The 22885-nt window shown below is 39.1% G+C and overlaps 2 protein-coding genes across 3 annotated transcripts; one reads left to right on the top strand and one right to left on the bottom strand.

The window, feature by feature from the left end:
* The first annotated feature begins 40 nt into the window (after positions 1-40).
* On the top strand, positions 41-15916 carry tlk1a (tousled-like kinase 1a). The gene is given in 24 exon segments (XM_020651468.3): positions 41-282; positions 284-322; positions 324-360; positions 5358-5479; positions 5659-5730; positions 7002-7040; positions 7134-7206; positions 7291-7334; positions 7509-7604; positions 7706-7792; positions 7918-8010; positions 8204-8314; positions 8408-8544; positions 8840-9028; positions 9246-9312; positions 9835-9932; positions 10135-10216; positions 10318-10409; positions 10602-10691; positions 10801-10970; positions 11096-11231; positions 13432-13543; positions 13631-13738; positions 13851-15916. Coding segments are annotated over 24 exon segments (2307 nt in total). The 5' UTR covers positions 41-240; the 3' UTR covers positions 14022-15916.
* Positions 15130-22286, bottom strand: LOC109997098 (Golgi reassembly-stacking protein 2). 2 transcript variants are annotated; one of them, XM_065962120.1, is made up of 10 exons: positions 22071-22286; positions 20250-20330; positions 19956-20159; positions 18749-18835; positions 18536-18666; positions 17320-17452; positions 17108-17240; positions 16864-16947; positions 16663-16779; positions 15130-16185 (listed from the first exon to the last, which is right to left on the bottom strand). In XM_065962120.1, the coding sequence occupies exons 1-10, from the start codon at positions 22269-22271 to the stop codon at positions 15962-15964; spliced, it is 1395 nt and encodes a 464-aa protein (XP_065818192.1). In that variant the 5' UTR covers positions 22272-22286; the 3' UTR covers positions 15130-15961. The 2 variants fall into 2 exon arrangements, with proteins under 2 accessions (XP_065818192.1, XP_020507126.1); XM_020651470.2 differs by having other exon boundaries at positions 17108-17237.
* Positions 22287-22885: the final 599 nt, after the last annotated feature.

The following is a 22885-nucleotide window of genomic DNA, read 5'->3' as shown; positions in this document are numbered from 1 at the left end:
TTTGCACACGATGCATGACGTCACGTTTCATATCGACCACTTGAAGACGGAGAGGTGGCTCTGGAGTCAGGAGTGTGAAGAGGTTTGTGCCCTAAAACAGATTACAATTACACATTTTGACACAGTTTAAGTTACTGTACCCACGTCAAAGCAACTGTGGCATGTAGGTCCGTTAATTTCATTGTCTACGTGAAAGATAAACCGTGTGCGCGGCGGTGCCAACACACGAAAAGTAGCTTGATGAGTGTCCAAAGTAGTGGAAGTTTGGAGGGGACGCCATCTTTGGTCCCAGCTCTCCACGTCCCCAACACGGACTGTGTTTTCAGCAACATCCCGCGGCGGTGGTGAAGGCCCAGGAAGGTATCGTGAAACATTTTAAACCGCATATTTGTTTTCAGCATGCTCGTTTTGGTCGTTATAGTGCACAGCGAAAGGAAATAGTTTTAAAATGAGTGAACACATCTTGGTAGCTAACGTTACAGTAACCCGTCAAATCCAAAGTCAATGGAGCCTGTTTGGCTAGCTGGTAGCAGCGAGGACACAGGACCGTGTTTCTGTGCAGTAACATAAAGATAAATACATGCATAATGGTGATAAAGCTTTATGGAGCTGAAGGGTTTCCGCTGTAGTCGGTGCATCTGTCTGAAAGCACGCTGCTGTTATAAGTAAACACCACAGAGAGAGATGTATTAAAACATCAGGAATGAGTGAATCAAGCTCCTTTATGGTTAACGGTATATCACTGGACTGTTAGCAAGCAGTGAAGAAGTTAGGTGTGCGACGTATTGTTAACAATCCTTTGTGAGTTCATGTGTTTCTCTGAATAATATCAACAATATTATCTTAACTGATGTTTATCATCATCAGGTTCGTTAAATGCATTAAACATGAGAGTAATAAGTGCAGTTATGGTCTTTAAGCTAAGCTACTGATGCTACTGCACAGGGTGGTAGGTAGCCTTGTTTGACCTTTTAGTATTACTAACTTTAAGTAATGAATGAAGTGTTAAGGCAAGTCTAGATGCCCCACTTAAATGAAGGATACATCGTAGGACACATGCAGGATGCTAAAGATAACACAATAAAATGTGCTCATATGTTTATCTTGCTAACCTAATGCAATACGTATGAACACAGAATGGATAAGCAGGACTGTTCAACTAATATTTAAATAATGGTAGACTTTTGCAAATCTTTTGACATTGATATAGCTTCTTATTTTTTTTGTATTGCCAGTGTGACATTAATCAATGATGGCTGTCTACATCAGTATGCCACTTGTAAATTGAACACAATGGGTAGACTTTGTTGTCTATGTTGTTGTTTTTTAAAGCTTTGCCAAGTGAGTGAGTCTATGTAGAAATAATGCTTGTTATTTGTGTAAGAGATGTGTTTTACATGTGTCTGTAATAAACAGGTGGTCACTGCTGAGCAGCACAGAGTTAAAATGACATCCACAGCAAGGGTTGCAAGGGTTCAACCACTTGTTCTCGCAGGGGCTTGAATATAAATAATACTCACACACTGTGGCCTTCATGTTTGAAACATAGGAAAATCATTGAGAAATACCACTTAGCTGATATTGTATACATTTTGGGAAATTGGCATAAACTTGTGTGTGGAAAAAGTAAATTATTGAGCATGATAAATATTGTCCATATAACAGAAGTAATGTTTCTTTGTCCCTTTGTCTTGATGCTTTTGGTGTCTTGTGTGAAGCACTTTGAATGGCCTTGTTGCTGAATTGTGCTAGATAAATAAACTTGACTGTTTTAAAGCTAAAGCTTTGCATAAAGACTATGGTTGTAGTGAATTTTCATTGTTAATGTTGAAGTTTCAAGGCATTGACTCACTACTTAAAATGTACTTTGTCAAAGAGGTAGGCTATGAAAGGTGAAATGGTTTCATTAATTTAAATACTGTGGAAAGACGGTGAGAAAACCAGTCTTTGTTAGTCTCGGGATTACAAGGAGAAATGTGGGGAATATAGTGCTGCTGTATACTTCTTGTCAAGTGGTTTTGCTAGTTAATGACATCATGAAAAGTTTAACCTTACATTTTGGAAGCTATAACATAGTTGAGTTGACCATAGTTACATTAACACTGATGACTGCAAAATGAATACAAATATGATTTGAAGTCACAGACCCATGATGGGAAATGTGACAAGCCAACTTCATAGTCTCTAAATTGGTTTGAGGAAGAGGAGATGGATCTGCTGCATGATTATTACTCAGATTTGTACTGTTCATTTTTATGTTAACCCACACGAGTATGCTAGGAAAGGTAGTGATAGTTATGTGATCTTGTGTCACGGGTAAAGGAGAGCGGCAAAGGTTCTTAACTGTTGTCAAACAAGCCTCTGTATGAGGTGAAGGTACAGTGGGGTTCATGCATGAATGATGTGTCCTTCTAATTTTCTGAAAATACTATGCATCCTATGGTTAAATTTACTGCTCTTTTGCTGTTAAATCTCTCAAGCATCATTGTTTGTTACCACCGAGTCCTTAACTTAATCTTAACTCTTATAGTCTTTCAAAATATACGCATGACTTTCGTCATCTTCTCTGCTGCTATGTAATCCATCATATAGCTGTTTGCTCAAAGTTTGGTTAAGTTGTTCTGATCCATGTGAGGTCTGTGTGTGGTCAGTGCGAGTTCAATTTTGTGGTTAGTTTTTTTTTTTTTGACGCCATTAATTGACTGTTGAGATACTTTGTGTGTGTGTGTTATTTTAAAAATATTTTGGGGGGCATTTTAGCCTTTATTAGATAGGACAGCTGAAGAGAGACTGAAAATGTTGGGAGGAGTGAGTGGGGGATGACATGCAGCAAAGGGCCGAGGTTGGACTCCAACCCATGGCTGCTGCGATAGTTTCTGCACTTGTCTCGCATAAAACAAACATTTTACTTATGTCTAGACGATGTTAAGGAAATGTCCTTCTCCTACTCCATGCTCTTTTCTGTATCATATCTGTTAGGATACATTTCTCATGTGGCATCAAATAATTCACTAAGTGGCCCTGTGAGCCAACCCTGGCATTGTATACATAACTTAATAGTAGGCAATATATCTGATTTAGAGGACAATGAATTACATTTTAAGTAATAAGAATAGCTAAAGTTGTTGTCTAATAATGCAGCTCTGGTTTAAATTCAGTCCTGTTCAAGAATGATTGAAGGTGTTTTGAGATGATAAAGTTTTATGAATGCATTTTTAGTTTTATATTTTATGTCAACAAGGATGTTGATGTAAAACATAGTTTATGACTTTATTAACATTATTACAAGCATTTTCCTTTTAAGGTTTATTTATCATTATAAGTCATATCTCTGGAGAACTGAAATCATATGGATTGTATTTAGTATTAGATGATACAATAGCTTTGCCTTCTCCTGTTTGTAAAGTAGTGGTGTTGCAATTTGACACAAGATTTTTATTTTGTGGTGACTGTATTATATCGCAGTAGAGTATTAAAAGGGACCTCCCATATGATGGCATATTCACACACTACGACCCTCCTTCTTCCCTTCAAACAAGCCTGCAATGCAATACAGAATCATTTTGTGTTTTTACAAATTAACTGTGTGTTCAGTTCTCATTAAGTTTGTATCATCTGTATGGCTTTTAGAGGTGGGCGGTAAACCAGTATCAATACCAGCACCGGTATTACGTTCTGCCCCCACATGTATTTTTTGTCATACCGTCATCATTGATATAAAAACACATGCCCATGGTTGTAGTGCACACACGAAGCAACTCTGATCGCTCAACCTACAAGCCACAGTGATGGGTTAATAAGGATAAAATAAAGGAGTAATTTGTGATGGACAACATCTCAGTTTGAGTCCCCCTGGTCTTCTGCATGTTTCACTCTTGACACCCAGAGCAGAGCCAGCGTCTTGACAAAAGGGCTCTGCCTCATTTCAGAGCTGATGTTAATGTTTACAATGAAAGTCAATTGTGGCATAGTAATCAGGTAAACTTGTTTTCTCCCCTCTCTTAGTTGCAGCAAATAACAGCAACGTTAAGTGGGTGTGACACCTGTTCTGACACAAGGAGGAAGCGGTGCCCTTTGGTCAGTGAGCGTGTGAGACAGCTGCTCTGAGAGTCAGAGCAAAAGATGCAGAAGACTGGGGGACTCGATCTGAACCGTTGTCTGCAACAAATCACTCCTGCCACTGTAGATGGTAGGTTGAGCAATCAGTGTTGTCTCGTGTGACCACTACAATCAAATTGTGATTACTATGGAACCACCAATTCCCTAATTAGCTTCATTAATTTACATGCTTTAAGATTTTATGGTTTGGTTGAAATCAAAACAGCACAGATAATTTACAAAGCACTGAAAAACCTATTACAACCATTTATTCAGAGTTTGTTCAAAATTAGAGAGAAATGTTTAATGCTGCTGACCAAAATAAACAACATCAGTGTGTGTATTTAAACCAGTGATGATGGTATTGCAATAAGTCCATGTCAAGGCAGAATGTAATACTGTAGCCAGTATTGATACTGGTTTACTGCACACCTTGCTGTAAAGTGTATTTCATCTGCATTTCTCTAAACATTCTGGTATGTTGCAGTTAGTTGTTGGAGGTGAAGATTTATACCATATTCTGCTGTATTAGTTTATTTATGCCTGGCTTTAACTGGATGAGAATAGTTAGTTTGTTCATCTATTTGGTGCAAATTCTTCATTTGAATCTTATTTGGAAACTAGGTGTTATTCATAGTTGTTATTTTTATTGTTTATATTGTTAAAAAGACCATCTCATGATTTGACATTCTTTTCAGTTAAATTCCTTTTGCTGATTCAAAATGGTTGTCTCTTTCGAGCACAGGTTTAGTGAGCAGACCCCTCTGATTGTTCTGCAACACTGAAGCCCAGGGAGCTCACATAACAGTCCCACAGCAGTGCATCATTCATCAGTACCTACTAGCAGTCCAAACATTGCTCTCAGGCTCAAAGAATAATAGCGTTGGTTGCAAAGAAAGGCCACATTTAATGAACTTCTTTTCTGCCTTCCCGGCAGCAATAAATAATTTTTTGACTTTATATTTTTTTGGAAGTAGTATGAAGCTGCTACATTTAGATGGTAGTGGTAACAAGATCAATGCATGAAAATCTTGCTTATCTCCTCTGTACTGCACAAATGTAGAGTGAAAACTGTCATGTCACTGGTGAATAGGCATACATCTACTCTAGACTTGTCTTCAATGTCACATGTCAGGACATGAAACTATTCTCAAGCTCATTGCCACTCTGTCATCTTCTTTTGAGTGGGCATTGAGATGATGTAATTAAGCTGATCCTTGAAAAACGAACACACACTGAATTGTTGTCAACCCTCCCAGGCACCATGGAGGAGCTGAACAGCCTGGATCCCCGGAGACAGGAGCTGCTGGAGGCCCGCTTTATGGGTGGGGTCAGTGGCAGCACAGGGGGCAGCACAGGTAGCACAAGCGGGGGAACCAAAGTGAGTAAAAGCTTGAATATAATAATAATAACTTTATTTAAAAACAAGGATTTACAGTGCAGTTGTATGTGCTTTGACAATGCAGAAGAAAACAATTATCATTGTTTGGAACAGAATATGTTCTTTAGTGTCTGCTCTTAGTGGTGTCCTAAACCTTTTTTGTGTGTGTTGTTTTTCAGGGTTTGACCAATAATGAATGTTCAAATCATAGTTTCGGGAGCCTCGGATCCTCAAGCGACAAGGAATCAGAGGTACGGAGAAACGCTACATTTACATGTTCTATAATATTCAGACATCATCTCTAGAAATAGATTATTGTGAAAGATATGTATGCATTAATATTTCAGTCTCATTCTTGCTCATTGCTTAATAGCCAAGTCCCATTAATAAGTGACAATGGCAACTGCATGCTTACTGTGATAATTACCTTACTTGCATTGCAATAATAAGAATAGCAGACAATAAGACTTATGGTTTAAAGTAGCCTTCTTTTCAAAGGTATGTGTTACTTAATTATTTTCCCAAACACTGTTAACCATGGTCAACAAACCTAAATGTCCCCACTGAGTATTGTATGTTCTCTCTGCAAGCTCAAGCAGCAGACCCACACCTCTACCGCCCCTTTTCTTGTATATCTGTAGTACTATTGTTTGTCTGAATGCGGTATGAGGCTGCAGTAACACATTTTGTTACATTGTGCAGAATATTTTTTCCTCCCAATTTATGGCCACATAAGTTAGCATTTTCTGACTGCTATACATACAAAAGGCTGTTCCTCATGATGCATAAGGGACATGCAGATTAGACCAGCACTTCATTGCATTGACCTTAAAAAGGTATTTAGAGGTATCTGTCGTAGAGGTTTGTGATAAACAAAGGTTATGAGGACAATACAGGATTGTGATCACTTTGATTTTTGGTTTTGCCTTATTATTTTTTTTTTTAATGTATCTGTTCATCCATCCATCCATTTTCTTCTGCTTTTCCATGTTGGGTCGCAGTGGCAACAGACAATGAGCTGTGGGTAGTGACTGAAAGAATAAGATTGCGGGTACAAACGGCCAAAATGAGTTTCATCTGGAGGGTGTCTGGGCTGAGCCTTAAGAGACGGCAGCAGACCCAGAGCTAACTGTAGGGATTATACTGTATATCCCATCTGGCCTGGGAAGGAAGGAAGGAGCTGGAAAATGTTGCTGGGGAGAAGGAAGTCTGGGTTAACTTGTTTTGCCTGTTGCCATTGCGACCCAGCTTTATCTGTAAATCACTAATTATTTCTCGCTAATCCTTTCAGAGTTCTCCTTTATTTTCCTCTTTTGGAAAAGTACATGGTAGCATCGAACATATGTAAATGCTCTCGAGTTATCTGAAAGGCAATTTTTAATCAGACTTGTAGTTTGGCATTCTAACAAAATAAAAGTACTATGACAAGGGAACACGTATTAGAATGTGTTAAAAACAATGACAGTCAAACAACATAAGAAGTGTCTAATTGTAATGGTATTTTGTCTTGTTTACTACATAGGGGTCAGAAATGAAACGAGGCAGCTCTCCTGCTTATTCTGTAAGTAAAGAACTTATCCTATAAAGGCAGTGCTACACAGGCTTTGACCATGAAAGTGCAATGATACATTTTTAATTACACAATTCCTTTCAGACCCCTGAGAAAAAACAGTCTGAAACCAGAGGCAGAAAAAGGAAACCTGAGATCCAATCAGAGAGCAGCCAAGGTGTGTCTCAGTGTTAAACTAGTAATATTTCAGCTCTGTCTTGTAGAATTTCTTTTAACTAGTTTCCCTCTTTTCTGTTCACAGGGAAATCAATTGTACGAGGACCCAAAATAAGTGATTATTTTGATGTAAGTCTGCAGTGTTGGTGTGAATGTAATAGATGTAGGGGATGTGTTCTGTCTTACTGTTCCACTATGTAAAGCATAATTCACTTCTGTCTGCTAAATAACAGTGAGGCAGCCCCTTTGTCTACTGTTTTGATACCATAGTCATTGATGTCACTTTTCCTTTCCTACTTTAAGTTCCAGGGAGGAAATGGGTCCAGTCCCGTCAGAGGTCTCCCACCGGTGATTCGTTCACCTCAGAACTCACATTCCCACTCCGCTCAGGGCACAGCTGTAAGTTACGGCAAAATTTTAACTTTAAAACATTTTGTTAGTGTTCCATTAGTTGTTGCCCTGTAATAAATGAAGTGCTCTCTCTCTCCCTTCTTTCCCAGGTTAGACAAAATAGTCCCTCTCCTACTAGTCTGTCTTTTGGGGACCACATGACGCATCCAAAGCAACAAGCAGTCAAATTTGTTCAGGTTAGGGGAAGGGCTCTGAATAGTTAAGACCCCACTCACTCTTTTTAGATGCTCTTAAATATGTTTGAGATTTAAAGTTGTTGTTTTTTTCTCCAACATTTGGTGTGTGTTTTTTCCTTCTCTAGACTGACCTTACAGTTCTGAAATTGGCTGCCCTTGAAAGCACTAAGAATCTCGACCTCGAGAAGAAGGAGGGCAGAATAGATGATTTGTTAAGGGTAAGGAGAGTATCTGCTTACTGCCTTCCAGAAAGACTTCACTGAGCTGTGTTACTGCACTGCAAAACAAATTAGATCATGTTTGCCAAAGTCATTTAATACTAAACATCATTTATAAGGTTTTGATTCATTGTTGGATCAGGAGAAAAATGAATATGTGTAGATGCTGATTAAGATTTTTTCTTCTTTATAGGCAAACTGTGATCTCAGGAGACAGGTAGATGAACAACAAAAATTACTTGAAAAGTACAAGGAACGCTTGAATAAATGTATCACCATGAGCAAGAAGTTGCTCATAGAAAAGGTAAATGAATTTGTTTTCTTAACCCTTTGTGAACACATTTACCTGCTTCTGCAAACTCACATGCATGGCTTTGTTTTCGGATTTGTTCTTTAGAGCACCCAGGAGAAGCAGGCCTGTCGAGAGAAAAGCATGCAGGATAGACTTCGTTTAGGACATTTCACTACAGTGAGACATGGAGCCTCCTTCACAGAGCAGTGGACTGATGGTTATGCCTTCCAAAACCTTGTCAAGTAAGAGGCTTTAATGAGATAGTCATATCATGTTTCATTTTGATGCTTTGCTAAAGTGTACTCAATATTTCAAACTGTATATATGTGGATGCCCACATGGGTCTTATGAGCTAAGTATGGTTCATATTTTAAAGTCTGTGTAGTGAAAAGCACATTTCTGTGGCACAAATGTTGGATTCATCTACTATGATGAAATAATGTTAGGGCTCTCATGTTTTGTGTGCTTTGTCTTTGTGTTGATGAATGGAGATATAGAAATGGTTCTTATCTAACATGAAGCTCTTTCTATGAACAGACAGCAAGAATTGCTAAATCAACAGAGAGAGGAAATCGAGAGGCAGAGAAAACTTCTAGCCAAGAGGAAACCCCCATCATCGAGCAACACCCAAGCACCAACCACAAATTCAGAACCAAAGCAACGCAAAACCAAGGCAGTGAACGGAGCAGAAAGTGATCCCTTTCTAAAACCCAGCCTACCTCAGCTGTAAGTGCAGGCCTTTAGGAAATCACAGATATCGCTCTAGATATCCTCAAGCTAAGGCAATGTGTCAAATGTAATCTATTTTTATCTTTATTCTTTTGTAAGGGAAGTTCAACAGGATTGTAGAAGTGAATAATAAAATATGTTGGTCAATGAAAAAATAATGAGGGTGCTGTGGCTAACAACAAACTTCTTTTATCTCTCTCATCCCCCAAAAAAGGCTGACACTAGCAGAGTACCATGAACAGGAGGAGATCTTCAAACTGCGACTTGGACATCTCAAGAAGGTTTGCACGATGCTCAACCTGCAGCAAAAATACTAGAACTTTTTTTTAAATTTCTTTAAAAAATTAAAATAAAATCTTAAAAAAATGTCTTCTGTGCTGCACAGAACCTTTTAAGAATGCAATTATTTTCCCAAGTCATTCAATGTATCCAGGCCTCAGTTTACAAAAGGGAAAAGGGCACCTATACACTAAAATGGTAACCTTGTTAGAGGGGGTAAACCAATCAATCCTCTTCATCAGTGAGATAATTAAATGACTATTCTCTTGTATCTCCTCAAGCTGAAACACTGTTCCTTTTGTGTGACCCTGCCCCCCCAGGATGTTGTGAGCCTGTACTTTATTGATGTACTCATTGTTTTCTTGAAGTATCACAAGCAGAGCCTGACAGAATCTGTACCAAGTCAACCGCAAATATTAAATATAGATCAGTCAGCTGTGTGCTTGATGAGTTCCTCTCCTTGTATCCAAAGTTCTGAAATCCTTGTGTGCAATTTTGTGTTTGTGTGCTTGAATCATTTATAGGAAGAAGCTGAGATCCAGGCAGAGCTGGAGCGTCTGGAGAGAGTGCGCAACCTTCACATACGGGAGCTGAAGAGAATAAATAACGAGGACAGCTCACAGTGAGTCTGAATCAATTTCTCCGACACTTCCTGCATCGACACTGTTACAAAGTAAACACAAGCGCAGTATCCTTAACTGCAGGGGTTATATTAAGTCAACACACACTAGGCTTACTTATTCTTGTTTAAATTGGTCGTGTATTGCTGAAGCAAAAGTAAAATCTGTTTACTGAGATTTTCTTATCTCTTTTTCCATCCAAAGATTTAAAGACCATCCAACACTGAATGAACGATATCTACTCCTACACCTTCTAGGAAGAGGAGGCTTCAGTGAAGTTTACAAGGTATGGCATTTGATTTCAATATTACAGGGAGTCCAAATGAATTCATATTTGTGTCAGGGTCTTTTTTTAATACATGCCAACTCTGTGTTCATGTTGCACAGGCTTTTGACTTGATTGAGCAAAGATATGCTGCTGTGAAGATCCACCAACTTAACAAAAACTGGCGAGAAGAGAAGAAGGAGAACTATCACAAGTATGTTGAATCATGGTTAAATATGTAACCTCACCTGAAGGATACTAATCCAGCTATTCTGATGTCCCTCTTCTTCAGTGTGTTGTTCTTTTTCTCCATAAACCCCCTCGTAGAACTGTCAGTGCAAATTTAAGCATCTGCACCTTCATGCTTGGGTTGCTAATAGAGGCCTAATTACCTTCCTCTCCACAGGCATGCATGTCGAGAGTACAGAATACACAAGGAGCTGGACCACCCCCGAATTGTGAAGCTATACGACTACTTCTCACTGGACACAGACACGTTAGTATTCTGATGAACCCTTCTCCATGCAGCTTCAGCTCTTTTGAGGTTCAGGTGGTTAATGATAGCTATGGACCATAATTCAAAGTGTTTTCTTCTAACTCAACAGGTTTTGCACTGTCATGGAGTACTGCGAAGGCAACGACTTGGATTTCTACTTGAAGCAGCATAAGCTAATGTCTGAGAAGGAGGCACGGTCCATAGTTATGCAGATTGTGAATGCACTAAGATACCTGAATGAAATTAAACCTCCCATTATCCATTACGACCTCAAGCCAGGTAAAAACATCTTCTTACAAAGTGTCAATTCAATATCACTTCAATATCTGTTTCCCCCATTATATCAAAACTGTTGCAATTAAGTGTTAAAGTCTCGCGCTGACTTTCTCTTCTTTGATTTCAAGGCAATATCTTGTTGGTGGACGGCACAGCCTGTGGGGAAATCAAAATCACTGACTTTGGTTTGTCCAAAATCATGGATGATGACAACTATGGAGTAGATGGGATGGACTTGACTTCACAGGGTGCAGGGACCTATTGGTATGATATCTCTCAAACTCCCAAATAAATGTATATAGTATGTACTAGGCATGCAACAATTCTCAACGTTTGACTAGTTTCCGCGCATTTTATTTCTCTCTAAATTCGCTCTGTCTGTGTGTGCCTATGAGTCAGCGCGCAGGGATGAGGAAACCTCGGCCGCCAACTGAGTAATTAGCCAATCACCACCCGCTAAATTTTGGTGACGCTGACAACAACGTTACTTTTAGCACGGCGAGCAGTGAGGAGCAGCCAGGCCCGGAGTGGCTAATTGGGAGAACCGGGACACTTCTTGGTGGGCCGGGCTGCCTGAAGGGCCGCCAGGGCCGGTACAGTGACAGTCTATAGATCACACGGGCTGCAGTCATTGCTCAAGTAGCGTTACACTATAAACCAGTTTCTGATAGTGTGGAGCGAGCATGTGTGACTGGAAAACATGTACTGCTCAGTGTTTCCCACTCAACCAGGTATATTAATGGCCGCAAACGCCCTTTTTCCGAAAGCCTCTCTCCCTCATTATGTCAAAAACATGCATTAAAAGATAACTGAGGGTCCGCAAACGTGAGAGGGAGAGAGAGCTATACGGGTGAGCGAGAGTCGGGGAACGTGCCATTACGCATGTAAGTGGACGGGCGAAAAAACAGAAACAAAAAGTGAAATTGATCATCTGCTCCACAGTTTACATGTTAACCAGGGAAGTATGTGAACTACATGGCAGGCTGCTTGCTCTTAACTAACTGATGTCTGTCAACATCAACTGAGTGCTCCTCTGTCTGTGCGTCTGCGCATCACCCTCACTGCTCTTATTAAAAACTCTAAACTGCTCATAAACCACGTCTGAACCTTCAGTGTGAGGTTTGATGTCTTTTGAAGTGTTCTTAAATCGTTTGAGCTGCTGTTAATACTCAAAATATTTACAATACTGAACATTACAAGAATAAGAGAGGAGCGATAATCATAACTAAAAGAGAAATATAACAGTATGCCACCAATGCACTTTTTTGTTGACATTCATTGAGCTAATTGTAGATTACTTCATGTTCAAATCAAATCTGACTTTGCAATAGGCTGAAAGGAGAGCACCTGAATTTGTTTAGCTTCGAAGTAAAATAAATAGTTTTTAAATGGAAAAAAAAGTAGCTCTCTTTCTAAATCCCTTTATGTTCTGTAAAATTTGCCTAAAATACTTAACACAACATTTTAACGGCCCGGCCCGTTAGAACTGAACCAAACCGTGACCAAAAAATCGAGGCATGTATTGAACCGTGGGCTGACTGTATTGTTGCATCCCTAGTATGTACAGTATAGAGAACAAACCATATGACATATTTTTGTAGGCCAACCCGGAAGTAGCATCGCCATGGGGTCTAACGAGAATTCCCCTATGGCATTGGATTTTGGATCATTGCAGAAAATAAGCTCTGTGCCTAATGCACGTTTCTGAAGCGTAGGCGTTTTGTTCAGCAGGATAATCTTCACAGATGAACACCATTTTTATGATGTTTGAAGCGTTAAAGAAGTAAAAAGCTAACGTTATGCTAAAGCTAACTACACCACGGTCGGATGATTGTGACGTCGCTAGCCTTATGCTTCAGACGATCTCTGATAAACTAATCCACGTAGCTTAATAAATAGTTTACTAACATAATATTCACCTTAACCTAAAGAGACACCTCCGACTAGTGAGAGAGTTCCCGCCCTCTGTGTCCGGCGTGATGACGTTTAATGTCCCTGACAACCACTGTAGTCACATGTATCCACTTGTTAGCAACCGCCTTTTTAAAGACGAGTAAAAACTTCAAACTTCACAAGTGGGGGTATTACCTAACGTAGTTTATGTGGTCTAACAAAACACCAACATCTCTTAAGCTTGTGTTAACCACAACCTTATTTCAAACGTCTAACCACAAACACATTCAAAATCCCCATTGACTTTTAGACGATAGCTAATGGCGCTAACATGTTAACTTACTTCCGAGTTTAAGGACTCGTTCCTGTGACGCTCTATAAGGGGATGGGCGGTATTGAAAGAATGCAAAATGGTCCTGTAAATGAAATATAACTAGTGGTATTTGTTCAATAAGGTACAGGAGTAAAGAATTCTAGTACGAGTACAGAGTAACATAAAATATACATCTGTCTGATATTTAACCTGAGTAGTTCTAATGGGATATTAACAACTTTGTTTTCTTCTGACCAGGTACTTGCCTCCTGAATGTTTTGTGGTTGGAAAAGAACCTCCAAAGATCTCCAATAAGGTGGACGTGTGGTCTGTGGGAGTCATCTTTTTTCAGTGTCTTTATGGAAGGAAGGTAAGGAGAGCAACACAGATCCTAACCCAGTATTTTTTTAATCTATCTTTACTGCATTATGACTAAGCATGTCTCCTCTCTTGTCAGCCTTTTGGCCACAATCAGTCTCAACAGGACATCCTGCAGGAGAACACAATACTGAAAGCTACCGATGTTCAGTTCCCAGTCAAGCCAGTTTCTAGTAATGAAGCAAAGGTGAGTGAACTTGTGTGCAAAAGAAAAGTTTTGTATCAAAGAAAGAAAATCTGAATTCCTTTCCACATCAGTTTGGCCTGCAAATGTTTGAAACAATCCTCCATTCCTACAGGCCTTCATAAGGCGGTGCTTGGCATACAGGAAGGAGGACCGGGTCGATGTGCACCAAATGGGGAGCGACCCCTACCTGCTCCCTCACATGAGAAGGTCTAGCTCCTCTGGAAATCTGCAGATGAGTGCTGCTGGCTCAGGACTCGCCTCCTCCAGTATCATCTCATACTGACATCCTCGTACTGTGACGAAAAACAAAGCCAAACTGACCAAGTGTCTCCCTCTGCCTGCTGAGCCCCGCGGGCTCATGGGAGAAGGAGCAGCCAAAAACAGGAGGAGCAGGACACACAAGGGAAGATCTCTGCCGGCATCCTCTGATTTGTGCCAGACTTCTTATTCACAAGGTTCGATCAATGGAGAGAGAGAGGGAGGTTTTTTTTTTTGTTTTTTTTTAAAGGACATGGGTGAAAGGATCGTTTGAGGGTCCGACAAAAGCACTGAAACTGACAACGTACCTTGAAGAAAATGCAACTGGACACTATTCTGAAGTTGCAGACAGATAAAGCCTTAAAGGGCCGAAGGGAGACTTGGCAGCCGGCCGTTTAGATAAAATAACATGGTCCTGCCAGGGTGCAAATGATTCAGCTGCTAGATGTTAATTTACTGTGAGGAGAGGGCCGATATATAGAACTACAAAGATTTCACTATTGATTTGGCTAAATGTTTTGTTTTTCACAAGTGTTAGGCTTTAAATTGAGGTTCTTAGCCATGAGAATGTAATGTGTGGCAACTAGTGATGTAGGGTGGGGCAGCATACTTACGTTTAATGCTCAAAGTAACCAAATGTAGAAAAATGACAATGTATAAAATCCTATGCAGGAATATTAATTAACATAAATTGGAAACTGTATATGCTGTACAGGTGACTTTTCAAAGTTAAATTGCAGCAGTACCATGTACAAAGTTTAAAATGTCCCCATGTTAAACTAGTTTCCTGGATCGTTTCATTATGCTGCTTTGATGCTCTTACTTTTTCAAGGGCTGTGTTCCTCCTCTGGTACAAACTGCAGTTCTGCTAAGAGTGAATAATAAACACCAGGAAACAGTTTTCTCTCACAGTGAATGGTGCAAAAGACGATACTTTCCTTTTCATCCTGAAGTTAACATCCATACTCGCCACCTGCCAAGACTGAAAATTATAGAAGCAATCTGCCAGTATTTGTCTTCATGTTCTGACATAATACTGACACCCAGTGGCTTTGTTTGGTACTGCATTGTTACACGTAGTGTTTAGGATGTTCACAACAATAAAACAATGAAATACAAAGCAGAGGCTGAGCTAGAGAAAATACATTAGTTTAATCAAGGCAATGATATTTCACTTCACAAATGTTTTTTGTACAAAATCAAACCCTTTTACCCGTTTAATGAGTACAGTGAATTCAGCAAGCTAACCTGCTTTTAGAAGAGAAAAAAGGCCTAGTAGTATAAGTTGTTTCCCCTTTAACCCCAAAGACCTCAAGTATTTTACAGAGCCCCTAAAAGGTTACTCTGGTTTTGTATTTGTGACTGGCTTTTCTTTTTTTTTTTCCGCTTTCCTACAAACAGCCTTATTGTGAGCATCAGTCACAGCAACAGATTCAACCAGAACAGGCAACATACTGTCAAAACTTTGACATGTGTTAGATCATCTCTCCACACAGTGATATCTGCGCAATAATGCCCTAAATTGTTAGTCAGATATAACATGATAAGACATAAACTCACCTTAAGGATCTGCAAAAGTAGTAGTAGTATTTGTTACATAACTTTTCAGGGGTTCTGTACAAAAAAAAGCAATGATACAGACTTGCACACTAAAAGTAAGCTCCTTCCCCTCATATTTTACAGTTAAAAGTTTTTCTGCGACTAAGTGTATATTTGAACTGCTGAAACAAACGGCACTTAAGATGCAGGACTGCAGTATATGGATACACATTACTTGTGAACACTTTGGTGTTGCTGCATATGAGAAGAGCAGCAAGTAGCTCTTGTAACCTCAAAATACTGGAAATCTGACAAAAGTGGTAACAAGGAAAGGAAATTGTGTCAATGTAGCCATGCAGCTAATAAACTGGCTCTATTGAATTAAGACTTGAATGGTTAATGATTACCTTAAAGTGTTTTTCACTGCTAAGAGGAGTCTGCAGTCATTGTGATATTTATGGATTCACAGGTGGTCACTGAAGATGGGATAGGGGTTTTAGTCAGTAAATTGTTCATTATGAGGGTGGAGGGAGACGTGGTATCCTGTGTGACAGCAGGAGCAGCATTAGAAGTGATGGGGGGATGAATAAAGTCAGATGGGGGTAGTGCTATACCGGGGAACCCACCAGGCAGGGCAAAAGGTGGAAGACCTGAAGAGCAAAATACAAACAAAAACTGTTGTCCTCTTTCCAAAGGTGTCTAAAGTCACTACCTGAAGAAGTATTACACATTTCAAATTGGCAACACCTTAGTCTTTATCTCATACTTTATCTCATCTGGCTTTTTTTGTTGATTGGTTAGATGTGATGAATAGCGCCTAGTTTCACACTAAATGTCTTTGCTGTATGATGTTGAATGCTGTCAGTTAACCTTAGGTGCAAACATACATCTTCCTGAGCGGATATGTTACTCAGTGCAACAGTATGGCTCAGTTATATAATAGAAAGGAGACAAAAGGTAAAAAGAACATTAATTTTACCAAGATGTGGCCGCACTTACAACATTTCAGTGCACTTCATGAATACATGCTTAGTCTTTCTATGATTTAAAGATAGTAGAAAAAGTATCAAATAAATCCTTTAAGATTATTAACAACTAGCCAAGCATAATCCTGACAAACAAAATACCTGCATGTTGTAATCCACTCCCTCCAGATGTTAATACATGACCCACATCTGGCAAGGTCATGTTGAGATTGTGTAAATTAGGAAAGGCTGGTATACCTCCAGGTAGGGGCATTAAACCTGTGTAATAAATAAAATATTAGATTTTGCTGGGTCTATTGTCATCCACCTGGGAAACTGTAACATCTCTAAATATCTACTCACCTTGTTGTGGGGACGCAGGGTCAACAGAGGAGGGGAAACTTTGTGATGAGGGGACTTGACTGAACGCTGGGACAGTATGATCTCCTGAAATATAATTTGACAGTTCTTGTTAGTCATATCACACACATCTGATCAACCGGTTTGTAAAGTGTGTCTAGGTTTTTACATCTCTCTTTTCAGGTCCTTGTTGTCTAAAAGGAGATGTCATACAAAACATCATAGCTATACAGAGATAATAGTTTACCTGTCTGTAGACTGCTAATGACAGAGGTCAGGTCAGAGGTCACAGATAATCCAGTGAGAGACTGCTCTAAACCAGTTGAGTTAGTAGACACAGACACTGGAGTGGTTGGAACGACAGCAGACAGGTGGACCTGCTGAGCAAAACATCCTTGAAGGAAATGTTCCCAACTTAAAGACCAGATGACATAAAACATTTCTATGTGGATGCTGTACCTCTGTGAAGCCGTCTTTAGGTGGAGGAGCTGGTGAAGTGGGAGTCTGTGAAGGGAAACTGATCGTCTTCCCCTCTGAAAATGGCGCTGTAGGTATCCTGTGCAGGTAGCCATAGCCAATCCCACATCCTAGACTGAAAAGAGGCAAACCAAACGGCACTGTGAGGAAACATTTCACAGCAGCCTTAGAGATTATGTTAAACAACCTTAATAATGAGATTTGAATGGAAAGATATGAATTTAAAATACTTTAAAATAAAATCATCTGGTGCAAATCCTGTCAATCAGTGACTGTTTTCCACAACATTGCTCTTTTTAAAAGCTAAGACAGAGCAGTGTTTAGCCCACCTTTTATTTTGGTTTCCATGTAACAGTGTTTGCAGTAAACTCAAATTAGGAAAGTTGTTTAAACGACAAGTGCAATGACATAAAACAAAACTTTTGTTTGTGGTAACTTTGTTAATTTTCAGTGTTATTTTTTGTGCCTGTTGACGACCAACAATGTTTAATAATTCTGTCAATTACTATAATAATACTTTCACTTTAAATATAGAAACAGACAGTGTTTAAATAATGAATAAGGAGTTATACAACTCACCTAACTAAATCTAACGACCAAATATAAACATAAACATAATAAAGGTGTTAAAGTTTTGTTAAAAAAATTATTTAGTTAGGTTGAAGTGTCCTGGCCGTCTACTGACATTTAACCAGGTCAAATATTCATGGTTGAAATAATCTCATTTGGGATTATAAGTGTTTGGAGCTGTTGGTTAGTTATTTGTCTGTTCATTAGGTTTAGATTTTCACCTAAAAGCTGTGGCTCAGTTGGTGGCGTCGTCGCCTCTCAATCAGAAGGTCAAGGGTTCAATCCCCAGCTGGGCAACATGTCCGATGTGTCCTCCACTTTGGTGGCAGTGTATGAATGGGATTAGTTACAATGGATGATACTACATAGTGATAACTACCATCAGTGTGTGAAAGGGTGTGAATGGGTGGGTGTGACCTGTGGTGTAAAAGCGCTTTGAGTAGTTGGAAGACTAGAAAAACGGTTTATAAGCTCAAGAGCATTTGCATTTACCTTCAACATCTGGTTTATTGTACCTTATGCTGCTTAGCCAAATTAATCTTTGAGTTCTGCCATTTTCCGAACAGAAGGAAAACAATATCTGATCAAATTTCAGGATGTTCCAGATAGCAAAAGATAACTGCAATACCTGCCCTCTCCGCCCCAGTCACAGTTAGGCGTGATGACCACCTCGCGGCAGTTGTCTGTGTCTGTGTTGTAAACGTAAAGTTTCAACTCCTTCCCCCCGTAGGTTTCAACGACGGAGAAGAGATCTTCACTCTGTTGACGCAGCAAAGAAACACAGCAGATGAGCTTGTTGCACAATCAAAGACACAAAGGAAAGTAGTTGATTAAAAAGTACCTCGTTCATGACAGTGTCTGCTCCTATGATGTAGTCTGTGTGGGCCCTTAAACCAGCCATGGCTGCAGGAGAGTTTGGCTCCACTTCCTAGGACCAGACAACATGTATTCAAATAACTGATGGTAAATAAAATCACAGGTGATACTTGTTGGCTCTACAAAAACTTATGAAAGGTATTTGTACTTCACATGAGTAGTTCCTGTTTTGTGCTTTTACACTGAAACATCTCAAAGACATACTAATTATTCCACACTTGTTTGTTGTATTTTGTTAATTTAAAAAAAAAAAAATGTTTCATACCCTTCATGTGGATTGAAAACCGTATATTTTATTGTATGTGACAATTTTCCTCCCACTTTTTTTAGATTAATTTTTTGGGCTTTTTTATGGGAATGACATTCTGTTAAGGAGCCACAGCTTGGGTTCGAACCCAGGCCTCCGTACATCAGGCAAGCACACGAACCCATAAGCCACCAGCGCCCCATCCTCCCACTTTATTTACTAAATTTACTTCCAAAAACTTCTGTCAAATGTGATTTTCTTACAGATTATGATCCACTGCAACAGATTAGATTTTTCAAGTATATATACACAGTACATATATATAATATATAATATATATAATATAATGTATAATAATATAGATCAACTTAAAACTTAAGTGCACCAAACAAATAAATGAAACAATAAGATGAATCCAAAATCAACAACAATTTTAGTAAAAAAAACACTGATAGGGACAATTTTTCTTAATAATACGTTCTCTCACTGAGATTTTCCAAGATTGTTTAATATCTACCACTATTTATTTATGAACATAATCTTGGCATCTTCTGCCACTTGGGTTACCCTTCATTTCTTTAAGCGTTTATTTCATCATCAAACTTCAGAGAAAAATATTAATGTAATGTAGGCCTCATTAAACGTCACATCTCCCTCCGTCCCTCCTCATGTCCTATCACAGCCTGTTATCATTCATGTCCATAAACTATGTTTTTTGTTTCTTTACTTTTTTCACTCAGGATTTTGATTTGAGTTATTTTACACAACTTACATGCACTTCCTTTGTTTCAATTGTGCACCTTCACTTTTTACAATAATTGATGTTCAATTACTTAACGTAGAATTTATTTTGGGTTCTGGGTGTTCTTTTTAATCACTGAAACCATTTATAGTATCTACAGCATGCATGTTCCCCCACACTCACCAGAACATGCCAAACATTTTCATTGGCTCCTTCAAAGCTGCAGAAGCGGATGCTGACTCCCAGAAGCCCCTGTCCGCCCCACATGGTGCTGGGTGTGACGGTGGTCTCCCTCACTGCCAGCGTCTTGCTGCTGTACAACAGCATGGTGATGGGCCTCTCCACGTTTATCTTCAACAACTCTTTGAGAGTGTCATTATCCTTGTTCTAGGAGAGATCAAAGCATTTATATGAGACTTACTAGAGCAGGTCAAATAGCGAGAGCGAGTTTGATTGTTCCCATTAGAGTCAACTTACAAGTCTAGTGTCACAAATGGAAATGATAAAATCAAAGAATGGCTCCAGCCCTGCACGGTGACCGGGGGAGTTCTCTTGCACCTGTAAGGCACAACATCTCAAAGATAAGACAACAAAGCTCTGCAAGCTGTGAAAATGAATGTTGTAGGGAAATCATTTATTTTAAGATGTAGCAAGAAAGACAGTTTATAAATAAAAATAACAAAGCTGTTTAAAATTGTGCTTCACTACAGTTCAGTATCATATTCTGGTCATATAAACAAAAACACCTGCTGCATTATAGAAATATCTAGCCAGCTAGTCATGTGGCAACAAAAAAAATACAATCGAAGGTGTGTTTGTCCGTTGAATGTCTTTAGAAGCCAGATGTAACCTACTGGTTTGAGGATTTTAGAAACAGCTGATCAGCAGGATTTTTACACACAATACACACATCTCTAGAGTTGAAAGAGAAAACAAAAGCACACGTTACAGCAGTGATTTGCAGTATTGTGCAGTGCTATGCCTCCCTGAATGGAAAACATATCTAACTTGGATGTCGACATCAGCACAGAAAGAATTTTAAGCTCAGGAAACAGACTATAATGAGCAGGGATAGGAGAGTAATTGTTTTTTAATTGGCAGTAATATAGTCTGACTAACTACATCTCCTGTGAAGGAATGAGATCCTGGATTAGTATGCTGAATATTAATGCATCCACTGAAAGTTTAGAACTAATCTTAATTCTGAAGTATGCACAATTACAATTTAAATGTTAAAATTGACAAAACAAAATAAGAAGAACAGTTACTAGAAACACCACGGTTTAGCTCAAAAAAATCAGCTGGTTTAAATATAATTAGTAACAGAAATCTTTGCTTCTACAGTATTCTGTCTGGGCTCAAGATGTTCAGAGAGGAAGAATCTTAAACCTGAAGTTCAAGTTTTCTATCACAAGTCTCAAAGAGTAGTCCTCTGAAGACCCCTGACCCTTTGTTTCTCCCTGACAGTCAATGAGCGACACTTCATTCATATGAATGAAGCTATAAGCTATATCCAATATAGCTTATAGCTAAGTTTATAATGACAATAAAATAAATTAAATCGCCCAATGCAGTTAATACACCTGTAATAAATCAACATTGGTGATTATGACAATCTATCTAATCAGGGTTTCTCTAGATTTCAATAACTGGGTTTATTGAATAGTTTTTTTTATAAGGTTCTCAATTGTGAATATTTGCTGGCTCTCTCAATATCTTGTTTTCGTTTAGGCCTACGTTGCCAACTAGTGTTACCTAGAAGTATTTTTTTTAATAAAAAGCATCTTTGCTGGAAAATAAAAATAGGCTATCAGAATATTTTTGAAGATATCCTGGGCCCGCAGAATTCATTTATAATAAAATCAAAATACCCTGTTGGCCCCTGCCTAGAACCGCCCATGTTTCGGAATGAACGTACACACCTATCTTCTCCTAGTCATGCGCTCAGTAACCACACCGGTTATTCTAGCATCGACTACTGAACATGAATCATATTTATGTAAAGTTAAATGAATGTTAACGGCTTTAAATGAACTGACAAAAAAGCCATAACGCGAAATAATTGTCTAAAGTTTGCGTATAACAGGCTCACATGTCAATGATAACACATGCACACCTCGGTAACTAACTAAGATAACTTACTGACAGATAGCTTTGGTTAACTACGCAGCTTTAAAATGAGCGAGTTTGCCACTCTATGACACTATATTCATACCTTAGACCTCCATAACTAAAAGGTTAGCTCTTATCTCTGCAGCCGCACAGCCGGAACACATTGTGCAGTAAAGCTGCTCTTACTCTTAAGACGTGGTACCCCTCCGTTCCTCCACCTGGTATCTCGACGCTCTGAGACCCTCCCATGTTTCTCTTTGTTGTCTTTTTATTTATCCAGGTGGCTAGCTGCGTTAGCAGGACACCGTTCTCCTCCGGGTCATGCCCGTTCGCAGTGCGCTGTTTCTCCCGTGGTTCCTGGTTTCCACCACTTCCGCTGTGGTGCATCTCTGCGAGAGGATGACAGCATCACGGACACGGCAAGGTAGTTCAAACTTCAATATGCTATTTTACCATATCGTACTTTTACAGACGTTTAGTTTGCTTAGTTCTTGTTTTTTGCTGTTTGTCAAAGCACTTTGTAAACCTGTGTTTTTAAAAGGTGCTGTATAAATAAAGTCATTATTATTATTATTATGTAATTCACCAAATCATACTACTGTGCTGTGACGAAACTCTTCAGAAAAAATGATTCTTTCTCCATTTCATTAAAAGAGAGACTGCGTTACATTGAAATATCTTAACATGCAAAACCATTCAGAGTTGTCTGTCTTCACTAGTGAAATAACAAGAGATTTAAAGCTGAGTAATAGCATGCTTTACTCTGTTAAGTGAATAAATAGTAGGCCAAATCCATCATGAATCAACACTATTGGTTTATGGGAAGGTGCAGCCTGTCATGGACTGTTGTTTTGTTAGTTCAGTTCTTTTTTGTTTCATGTTTTCATCAGGGAAAAAGCTGATTTTTGCATTCAGCCAAGTTTTCAATGAGAATTATTTGGTCTGAATAAAGCTTACCCTTTTAAAGAAAATACCATCTCAGTAGAAAATGTGTGTGGCTC

This window comes from Labrus bergylta, chromosome 13 (genome assembly GCF_963930695.1).
Source record: "Labrus bergylta chromosome 13, fLabBer1.1, whole genome shotgun sequence".
Classification (NCBI taxonomy): domain Eukaryota; kingdom Metazoa; phylum Chordata; class Actinopteri; order Labriformes; family Labridae; genus Labrus; species Labrus bergylta.
The sequence above is the reverse complement of the archived record's forward strand: the minus strand, read 5'-3'. Positions and strand labels throughout refer to the sequence as shown.